At 39.3% G+C, this 11,737-nt stretch overlaps 1 protein-coding gene across 1 annotated transcript in view; it reads left to right on the forward strand.

Annotated features, from left to right (window-relative positions):
• Window positions 1–10,004, forward strand: part of OXCT1 (3-oxoacid CoA-transferase 1) — a 147,792-nt gene extending 137,788 nt beyond the window's left edge. The window contains exons 16-17 of the mRNA XM_006274734.4: window positions 483–584; window positions 6,128–10,004. Of these exons, the coding sequence (XP_006274796.2) occupies window positions 483–584; window positions 6,128–6,175 (150 nt within the window). The 3' untranslated portion in view covers window positions 6,176–10,004. The remainder of the gene's footprint in view (window positions 1–482; window positions 585–6,127) is intronic.
• The last annotated feature ends 1,733 nt before the right edge of the window (window positions 10,005–11,737 follow it).

Raw genomic sequence — 11,737 nt, forward strand, 5'->3', positions numbered from 1 at the left:
GTTTTACTGTCAATCCTGAACTCCCCAAATAATCATATTGTACAAAACAGACTGTTACAGTCATCACTAGAGGAGGGTTCAATTAATAAGCATTTTCTACTTCCTCACTGACCTACACACCAAAGTAAATAAATGCTATCCCTGCCTGCCTCACCCCCAAACAGCACCTCCCAAAAAGCAGACCCACCCAATAGAAGTGGCCAAGTAAATGTATAAGTATCTTGTACTCCTCAGTCCTTCTTAGTTTGTCTGAGGTAGGGCTTTAATTCATCCAAAATAAAACACATTACAGATTTTTCCCAAAATAAATATATATTTTTTCTTTTTTTAATATTCTTTCAAGTGCTAATGAATGATGTGCTGATATTTGCTGGACAGTTGTAAGTTAGAAGGCTGATACCTTTTTCATTATGTTAATAGAAATTTCCTCAACGTCTGACCTAATATTAAAACATGATTCCTACTTTATTTGATCCTGACAGGCTGTGTTTGATGTGGACAAGAAAAAGGGACTGACCCTGATTGAAATCTGGGAAGGATTGTCTGTGGATGACATCAAGAAAAGCACTGGCTGTGACTTTGCTGTAAGTCATTGTATAACCAATTATAGTTCTCTGAGTTCCAGAACCCAGCCTTCTTAACATAGCACGCAGACCTTTTCTTTGTAATCTAGCAGGTTTAACCTGTCAAAGGGGGGTACTGAAGTCTAGGTCACCAGGAAGCATCCAGTGAGAGCAGGGAGGGAATTTGTAAGCTTACTAAGGTAGATACAAAAGAGGTGTTAGCCATGGGGCTAGGAAATGGCTGGAAACAACTGAGGAAATGGGAGGGGGTTGAAATGAAATCATAGAGCATTAGGGAAGGATAGTTCAGGGAATAAAACATCTCTGTTGCATCGTGGTTTGCTTAGGGATGTGGATGAATAGTTGAGCCTGTTTGGGTAGGGGTAAATGCACATTTGTAGTGGCTTCAAAGCCAGGGGAGAGCTACTGCTTGGGAGCTGTGCATCAACTATGTATAAGGGTATAGTGAATACAACTGTAGCAAAACTGCTCTAGCTGTAACCCTACTTTATCCAGCATTAAAGGTGTTGCACTTTCACTCACTTGGGTTAGAAACTGGCCCATTTGTCACCTTTTCCCAGTGATATCTTTGGTTTGTCTTTTATGCTGCACCATGTAGTGGAAACTTTGACTCGGCACTAATCCAGAAAGCCATTACCCTCCCCTGTTTCGGTTCCCTCTCAACAGTCTTGCTCCTTCAGTAATAGGTTCATGAAGCTGACCCAGTAACAATGGAAAGATGATATATATAGTTTTAGTATATTTATTTAGCAAGGCAGGTCCTTTACATGATGCACATAGCAAATGTGCATTACATGATTGTATTCTTCTCTCACACCCCTAAGATGCTGTTTGTCCTCATATATTTAAAGACTTCACTCCCCCAAGTGATGAAGCTACTTAGAGCATTTACTGTGCTGTGGTGTGAGAATACAGAATAATTGTACTGATCCCAGTGCTACACTAGAATGTGCTATTCTGGGCTCCTTCCCCTTAGGGAGTCTCCCCGAAGGGGTGGGGCTGATAAATGTAAGACTTCAGAGCAGGTATTATATATTATTTTTGTTATAAGGTTTCATGCTCACTGTTGGCTCTCAGTGAATTATTAACACTAATTAATAGTCTTGCAAGTCCAGGGAATTTCAAGAGCTGCATCTGTAAAATTGCATTTCTGCTAACCAGAGCCAATATTGTGTTTTGCTATTATGGATGTTTTTTAAAAAAAATGAAAAGCAGGTCATTTCTGCAAACAGAGTCAGTTAAATAGGAGGATTTTTTGTTAATGTTGATTGACCTGCAATGGGCAGAGTGTAAGAAGGTGCTATAAAAACCACTTCACTGCATAATTTGTTGTTCACAAAGTACATAATTGAAACTACCTTTGAACCTTACTTTTTAAAATTTCCTATGAAACAGTTCTCCACTTTCAGTAAATCTGTGCACAAAAGAAATATCCCTGTGTTGGTAGTGACTTTAATTATATCACACTGGTATAAGGAAAGCAGACTTCTCTCGTGGTTTATTGGGCCAGGGAAGGAGTACAGTTTTCACCAGGACTAAAGGAAAATAAGATTATGGAGCGGAACATTTCTGGGGATGGAGGTTTCTTGCAATGGCCACAGAAAGCATTTAGCTAAAATAACTCGTATGTTCCATTTATCTGTTTAAACTGAGACTTTAAGGGGCGACTGTACATTTGCACTTAATTTTATCCTGATGAAAGCTGGGTGCTGCCTCTACCTCTCTCAAAGAAATCCCTGTCTCATTAAAAAGCTGTCTAATATATATGTGTATGTGTGTAACATAAACATTGTATCATAATTATAAAGTGTGTGTGTATATGCATATATATGTATATATATATGTTTGTGTTTCTATTTTTATTTATATATCTTTATAAATAAGTGTACGTATGCACATAGAGAGAGAGACAAGGTTTTAATGACACTGTGATTTCTTTGAGAGAGATTTGATTGTGCGTTCTTATTTTCACAGCCTGTTTACTTGCTTGAAAAAATCTTTCCTAGAGGACGTTCACTGCAGCCACATGCCAAGTGAAAAGTGATTTAGAGTCGCCAATCTTTATTATGGACTGTCATTGTATAAAAAACAATTCACCCTGGATTTCTCTAGGCTGTGAAGACAAAGTATTGGCTTATCTTGTATACTTAAATCAGATCTGCTCCCACCTAGCTTATAGATCACCTTGGCAGGGTAATCTGTTTTGGCTTAAACTGGTTTATAGCTTTGATGAGACTGAGAGAGAAAAGAATAAAAAATCATATTTTTATAGATGTATCTCATTATAAAACAGACATGGCAAGTCTATCTGCATACGTTTCAGCTTCCCTCTTCTCCTATGAAAGTTAAATTCAATAGTAGAGCTACAAAGAGACAACAAAAGTTAGTATCAAGCTAAAAAATAGCACAGTTAAAAATGAACTTAATATTTTATGGTTGAATATCAATCGCTCGGCTTTCCAGTTAAAAAAAAAAATAAAAATTGAACTGTCCAAGTTCAAGCCACCAAGTAAAAAAAAAAAAAAAAAGTTTAGACACCGTCATCAATTTCTACAAGGTTTTGATTCAAAGAAATGTTACCTAAATTTAAAAAATGATAGAATCTATTTTAAATGTGAAGTCTGTGTTTTGTCCTTGTCACCTGCTTCCAGCTGTGAAACTGACTTTGCTAAAGGCAGTTTTGTACAAAGACTGAGGCTAAAAATGGTCTTTAGTAATGGCCTTTATCTGAAAGTAAAAATAGTTTCCAGGTAGCAAGGTAGAGCAACCTTTCATTCATGTAATGAATGGGCACCCAACCATGCAAAGGTAATTTTGAGGGAGTTGGCTGGTGTTTTCTTATCCTTTTTGTTAGTTTAACATTTTATTTTATATTATATTTTTATTGTTTAATATTTTATAAAATTATACTTTATATAATATGATTACTTAACATTTTAATTTTTATTTCATCTTTAAAAAATAATTCAGCATACTTCTAGAGTATATGCAGCCTTTTTCTCCCTCATCAAAACGGCAGTCTAAATAGTGGAGAGATTAGCTGTAGCTACCTACCTCTTCATTTGTTGGTAGGGCTAATGGGGATTTACATCAGCACTTACTAGCTTTACAACTGGGTTTTCAAAATTTGTCATGTTCAGAAACAGAAATGCTGTACAGGGTAGAGGGAGTACGAATAGAGGGCGGTATTTAATTTCAAATGATTCCTTAACACAATGTTTATGTTAATATTTTACTAATGCAGCTGTAAGAAATAGAGTTCATTCTCATGCAGAGGTGATTTTTTTTTTTAATACAGCTGCTTACCTGGGATGTTTTTCATATAGGAGATAATGTCACTGTCCAGTTAGTGCTTTCCTGCAGAATGTTCCAAGCAGCACCATTTTTAACATTATTTTATCAATCTGTGAAGGGCCCTTAAGACCCGAGGCTACAAAAATGTTATATTGACTGTGCCTTGAGGTCCTGCAGTGCCATTTCTTCTGCACTGAGGAATTGTAGGTAATCAAATCCTGTTACAACCTTGGAAGTAGGAAGGACAGTTTTTGACTAAAGATATAGGGATCTTAACCAAATGCTTTGTGGTTTTTGATGTGCATGTAGGGCAGACATCTGAAGGACAGATCAAGAACTCACTCTCACTCACATACTTATGTATTTATGTGACTGAAACCACTGGGATTTAAGCCAGTGATCCCAGAAACTCCCTGCATTTCAAACTTGATTACTCCCTGATTTCCAGCCACAAGTCATCCTCACCAGCTGCTTTAATCACCTTTCAGTTTTATTAATTCATAGCAAGCAGTTAAATATAGGCCTCATTAAATGTGGTATAGAGAACCTGCAGTCTTCGCTGTCCTCAGTAGGAGCCACAGGGCCTCAACACCTCCTGGGAATTAGCCCCTTCATGGGAATGAATGGTGGTGGACACAGGCGATAGATGTAATTTCAGATGTTCCTATGTTAATTTTCATGGAGTACGCTCATTCAAATGGAAAACGCAAAACTGGGATGATATTGAAAACCATGATAGCAGTTGCACAACCTCCACTCCATAGGAAATGAATTTTGCCATTGTTGTCAGAAGTGCAGGTCTACATGCTGCTTTATCCTTAGCAGAGTTTCTTCCTCTTCCACTATTTTTGTTGACTGTAGTAGAGCCGTGCATGCATAATATGCTTCTCAGGGTTAGCAGAATTGGACCTACATTTTATAATGCTTGTCTGCTTTTTGAAGCTGTTCTGAAACCCATCTGTGTGGCTCTGTGCATTGAAAGTGTTTTTCCTGTGGTTCCACATGTGTGCGTGTGCACACACACACACGTACACACACGCATGTGTGTGTGCACAAACATGCACCCCTCTCCCCCACACGCACATTGTATATGTGACAGCAATTTATTATCCTGCTGTGCAAAGAGCTCTGAAAAATCAAGATACAGTACCTCTTTCTTTCCACCAAGACTTTTCCCTAACATTCTGCACAACTATACATTCTGTGGACCCAGCTTTACTTAGCAGTAGCTCCCACATAGAACTGGACATAAATGATGATTTATTGTAGTTTGAGGAAAAATAGTTCAAGAAATCCAGCAGTGTGAAGTACAGCTCTGCAGGCAACAGGTTGTTAATGATTGCAGACCCTTTATAGCTATACTTTTATAATTGTGTTAGCAGGTTCCATACAGTAACATAAAAAAGGTAGGAAGAAGAAGCAGAAAAATGCAGTGTGAGAGGTTGCACTGAAATATGTTAATCATCTACGCCCAGAATACTCAAAGATTTGCCTCTTAAACCAGATGAGCAGTTAACTACATCTAGATCGTCCTTGCTCTTTGTGCTAGGCTTCTGCCTGTTATCAGGCTGGCAGCAGGAATGGTCTTGGCTTATAGGCCCTGCTGTGGAGATCCCAAGCATTGATTTTTTTCAACCCAGCTTTGGAATCCTTCTGTCTGGGCCTATTGTGACAGGAGACCTACTCTTTGTCAAGTGTTTGATAAGGAGCAGGTGGAGGAGCTGCTCATGTAGAGTAATGGTGGTTAATTATACTAAGAATTCCTTCGTAGTCTTGTGTTCATGCTGGAAGCCACATCACTAGCCACAACCAGAAGTTCTTTGAGTCAAATATTGTCTCTCTTGGACATGAATAGATCAAAAATGTTTACGATTTCCCCCATGTCCCTCTTAGCCTGCATCAGAGTAATTGCATGTGTGAACCAAGTGTGTGCAAGGTATAAATCAGGTGCTGGGTGTTCAGTGACACTCACTGTACAGGGTGGGAGTGTACAGTTATCTATCTGCTGTCCTGCTAGCTCCATGACCATTGCATCCTGTTAGCCTTTGGGTATTCTGTAAATTGCTTTGCCTTCTCCCCCACCCAGCTTTGTTCATGTATTAAGAACAACTCAGTGATGGGGTACCTGAGACTGCAGTATTGTGTGCTACACTAGATATTGCTGCAATCGGGGCTAGGGGGAGGGGTAGCCCATTTGTACTACTGTATGTAGCCTTTTTTTAATCTTCCCTCTCTCTCCTTTTAACTAGGTTTCATCAAATCTCATACCAATGAAACAGATTTCAACTGAATCATAGCCTGGGCTTGACTTGCCAGAGACCCTGTTTCCAAATGGGAGTTTGATGAAAGGAAATCAACGTTTGTTTTGCAATTATAGTTTTTTTTAAAAGGGCTTTGTAAGTAGTTTCTATGTAGTCACACTCCAGCCATGAATAACTGTGTAAATGGCATTTTTACGCACATAACATTACCAGTTTTGTTGAAAAGGGTGAATTGAATGCCTAAATATTTAATAACAACATTGTACAATTGGATTGTTAATAAGCATTGGCTCAAAAATGCCTTGTAGAAGTGATCGTACTGCCAGAGGTTGCAATGTAAAACAAGCATGGCACTACCTGTATGCACAGATGACCATGCAAACTTGTAACTGCCGGTGCTAAAGTCACATAAGCAAATCAATCATCTGGAGTGGAAATATTGCAATTATCATGGTGATTCTGACTCATGGTGAGGGATTTGTTGGCTTTCATTGGGGAATGATTGTTGTGTTTATAGTGAACTGCAAAGGTACGTCTGGCATAGGGACTTCTATTTCCATTTGTGGAAAACTTGGGACCTTTTAAAAATAAGTCAGTGGCAAACTCCCACTAAGAATAGTGGGAGCAATCCTGAGCCTTCACTTCTGAATGTATCTACAGGTCCTGTGGTGTTTATGAACCATTACTAACAAGGCTAGGGTACACCTTCCAGAGTATGACCCTGGTGTATGTAGTTGGTGAAACTCATAAATGTACAATCCAGAAAGAGTCTAATTTGCATGGAAAATAAGTCTCCTTCTTTAGACAAGTGATAACCCTATATTTTCCTTATAGAAACCACTCTGTCTTTCCCAATAACCCTTCTCATCCAAGCCATCATTAGAAAGGAGCTGAATGATGCTGCAGTAGGACATAGGCTTATGCCTATGAGGTCACAGAAAGAAGGGTGGGTGGGGAGGAAGGGCAAAAGCCAAGTTTTCACATGAAGTGTTTAGGGAAGAGTCAGGGATATGAGTCCTTTCCCTAAACTGTTCAAGTTTCCTGTAAGGAAAGAGTTAAAGCAATAAGTTCTTGGCTCTTGCTGATTCAGGGAGCAGAAAAGTATTTGGGACCCAAACTCCTAATAACTAAAATGAACATGCAACAGCTACAGGACAATCAAAATTAAATAACCTTGCACCTTCCTGTTTGACAAGGTTCTTCTTTTTCCATTAAATTTACAGAGAACTGCTATTTTGTTGCTAAGCAGTATAGCTGTGATAGCATGGGATGTGATTTACAAGTTATTAGAGTCATTAAATAAGCCCCCAATTAACTGAAAATTCACAGTAACCAAAGCATAGTTGGATCCAGTCATGTGGATCTAGTCATAGTTGGATCCTATCATGTGTTTGAGATCAGCATTAAGAGGAAATTGCATGAAAAGAAACAATGCTAAGAAAATACTTACACAACTCCAGAGCAGAGAAACATTTTGACTCTGCATTGATGAGGAGTCTCTCACTTCAAAAACTGTTCATAATCATACTGTGGGAGGACCATGGTATGTTGAGAATACAGAGCCATAAATGCAACTTCTTGTCTTCTAGTTCTTCTCTGGCCCTGGGCAAATACTTATCTTCTTTCTCTCATTTTTCTGACTTTAAAATAAGAAAGGACCTTCTTTCCCAGTGTTTTTGCAAAATTAGGCTTGATCTACTTAGTTTGGGTTCCTGTATAACTATTTTGATTAGAGCTGTGATTTTTTTTAATTGAAATAATGGTACAATCTCTGGTCAGTTTTCCCAGTATAAAGGTGCTGTCTAAGAGAATAGCTTATCCTTCTTCCCATAAAGGAATATAAGCACCATTTTCCAGGTATAACTACACCTATGCTAAAGGAGTTGCCCCATGTTACCTATACCAGTATACAGCTTTCATGTATCAAGAAGTCCTAAAGGTTGACATTTGAGGAAGAAAAATACTCTGCAACTAGTATGTCAAGATAAATACAAAACTGATTTTGTCTGGTATTTAATTTTATTTGTGAGGCACTGGACAGAGCACTTCAGGATAACTACAAGTAAGAATACTGCTTTGTGTTTTCCAAACAGCTCTAGTTTTCATCTGGCTTCTAAGTTTGGGTAGGTCCTCTGTGTTAACAGCTCTCAAACAAGGTTTTGATTAATAGCGTGACCATTTAATACTGATGTGAAGAAAAACTAAGAATTGGACTGACACTGTTACTCCCATCTAGAATTCTGTGGGATTGTTCAGCATGGGGTCTGTTATAGCGGAGACTTACGTGCAGTAGGTTGGCATAAAACAGTTCTGAGCTAAGATTTTAAGACAGATTTAATCCGCAAAGACCCTTCACTAACAGTATCCACTGCTGGGAGAGTAGACTCAGTGAAGTAAAAAGGGTGGCTATCATTATCTCCATAGCAGAAGATTGGTGGTTTGATTGGTTAAGAGAGACTTCTCAGGAATGGATGGGGTCATAAGTGGGTTCCCACTAGTCGTTATTCACATATTTACTAGAGGTCTGTCATAGCAGATGCTATTTTTCAAGGGGGAATATATAAAATGTTATGCAAGGGGTGGGGGTTGGGGGGGGACTTTGTACCTAAATTGTCTAGGAAGAAAACTATTTAAATAATGAAGGGAATCTTGAAGAAAATCTAGAAAATTAAATGCTGGGCTATTGTAATTTACCACATTACAGTAAGGTCAGTGCCAGTCAGTTTGGTGCGGGGTGCCTAAAATGTTGCATATAAACACCACCGTATGGCTTGCCACAATAAGTGCCAGAGAGCAGTAGCAAGTGCATATTATTTCACTCCCTAAACTCCTGACTAGAATTATGTCTCCTTGAGAGATGATCCCAGGCCATAATTAATTTAATTATCATTAAAAATGATGTTATAAAGAGAGGAACTATATAACAGAAACTTGGAGTTCAGTATATCAAATTCCTAAGCAAAGGACTTGGAGGGAACCAGTCGCTCTTGAATTCTAATCTTAGTTTTCCCAGTTCTCTACTTGTAGCCTTGGGAAAAGGCACTCTCTGCCTCAGTTTTCCTAACTGTGGAAGGAGATATTTCACTTGTACTGTGTACAGCAAATTGCATTTGGGACACATCTGCACTTTCTCAAGACTATGAAAGGGTCTTTAGCACTGGAGTGCCCATGCTGAACACAATGGCCCTGAGTCTCCTTACATTTTATCATTGTCATTCAAGAGTGTTGAAGCCAATGGAGTTACATTGGTGAATGGGGAGGAGAGTGGAACCAGGTTTCTCAGTGTGGTACAGATATCTGGCTGCTTTACTATCAATTTGCCTTGGTAACATCATATCACAGTACAGTATTGGTATTCTTAGCAAAATATCAAGTGACCCAGGGAGCTAACTGTATTAATGTTTTTTTGGCAAGACTTGTATTATCATGATGAATACAAACTTATGAACTGGATTTTACTAGCAAGCAAAGCCATTCGTATTCAATGTGCCTCTGGCAAATGAGGTGGTGGCTGTGATCAAAGCTTTCACAGGGACGAGAAACTGGCTCCCCTTTCTCTCCTCCCTGGCAATAAGGTCTGAAAATGCAAGTAAGGTCTAATGGTATATCAGTGAGATCATTATCTGCCTGGCCTCACTTCACAAGACAGAACTTATGCCCTTGAATTGAAGAAGGTACCATTTCTGCTGTTTTCCCTTCTTAACTTATTTCTCTTTATTTTGTTTGATGCCAAACATGATCAAGTGTCCCTGAAAAAGTAGAAAGAGAAAAGGTAATATAAATGGCTATTGTACTGTAAACTGTGTCAAAGTCCTTTCTATGTACTTGCAAAACAATCAATAACAAATAAAGATGTAAAAGAATAGGTTGTGTGTATTGTTATTTTTTTTGTGTTGAGAAACATCCCCAGAATTTCCTATTAGGCATCTGCAGTAATCCAGAGACTCTGGTCTGGTATAGTGCATGTGGAATAAGAATGTCAGAGTATTCAGACCAGGACAATAGCTGTGGGTGGAGGGATTTCATAAAGAGGAGCAGTAGCTGAGTCTAACCTAATCATCCAAGTGATCTCCAAGAGGTTTGCTTTCTTTCATGCCCAGGTTGGTCAACATGAACTGCAAGATGTAAAATCCTCCACAACAAATTCATTTCCTTAGTGACTCTGTGTGTCCTGAACATCTCAATTGACTGATTCTTTTTTCCTCTTATGTATTATACAAATAACAAGATTCAGGTTTTATAAGTCTAGCAAGCCAAGGACGGAAGAGCTGGTATCACTGTACTTCTGCCTAAAAATGGTGTTTTATGATATTACTTCTGCCAGATGAAGATGAATTCTAAAGGCTACCCAGTGAATGATAAATGGATGCAGAAGTGATGGAAATGTTATTTATGTGCAATAGGCCCATCCTTTTAAACATTTTTTCCTGGACATTCTTTCTGTCTCCGGTATCAAAACAAAAAAGCTGGCTAAAAAGTGTGAGGCAAACACTCAGGCATGAAACTCAGAATAAGAGTTCTCAATCACTTCTATGCACAGCGAGACCCCCACATTTCCTCCTCCTATGAATTAGGCTAAAATGCATGTCAGGAATTGACTAAGGAGCAAAAGTCTTGGGGTACATTTATCCAGTTTATAAAGTGAGCCTCAGAGCACTGCTGAGAAATAATTCTGCTCCACACTGAGTCTGCAAACAAGGAAGTATAGACAGCTCAGAAGCAGGCCTGAACAGGATGGAGGAGCCCTGGGTGTAGTGATACAAGTTATAATTTAGAGACACTTTCTAATTTAGAAGACTTGGGAATTGGGAGATGGTCACTACTACTACTAGATAGTAGCTGTTAGGTAGGAGACCAAGCTTCTGAAGAGGTTGCCTACAGTTCCACAATAAAGTTCATTGTTTAGTTTGGGGGTGCTGAACCCCTAGCCTGTGGGCTAAATCTGGCCCACAAAGCCATATCATTCAGTCCGTAGGTCTCTCCATGGCCCGAAAATTTGGTGTCAGGGGAGCTATAGCAGCATTAATTGCTGTTCCCCAGCTGCCAAATTTCGAGACGCATGGGCAGATATCGTAGCCCTGGCCACTAGATCAGGTATGTAGGGCCTTCTCTGGGTGGTGCAGAGCAGGATCTGGGTGCATGGGGCCCTATCCAGGCAGCATAAGGCAGGATCCAGTTGCATGGGATACAAGTTAGGTGGCACAAGGAGGAATCCAGGTGCATGGAGCCCAACTCCATGCAGGATTAAGTCTATGGACCAGCCACTCACCTTGTTCATGGTGCTGAAAGATTGAGCACCACTGTTTTAGTTCATCTCATTCACATACGTCTATGCTTATTGAACCTGGTGATCACTACATGGCGTCGGGGGTGTGAAACGAGAAGGAACTTGAAAGAATTTAATATCCAAACTGAAGAAGTTGGAACCTAAGAACAAGTGGGGCAATTCAACCATGGGGAAGGACAAGGGCTACTATAAGTGATCTTCCTCCAGTTATAGTCTAAGGATAGTTGGTTATGGAAGTTGCAAACTCCACCTGCCCTTCTACTACCAGGCAGTATAGCAGAGAGCTGGAGGGCATTCAGGCAAAGGTTTGA

The sequence above is a fragment of the Alligator mississippiensis genome, chromosome 3, assembly GCF_030867095.1.
Source record: "Alligator mississippiensis isolate rAllMis1 chromosome 3, rAllMis1, whole genome shotgun sequence".
NCBI lineage: Eukaryota > Metazoa > Chordata > Crocodylia > Alligatoridae > Alligator > Alligator mississippiensis.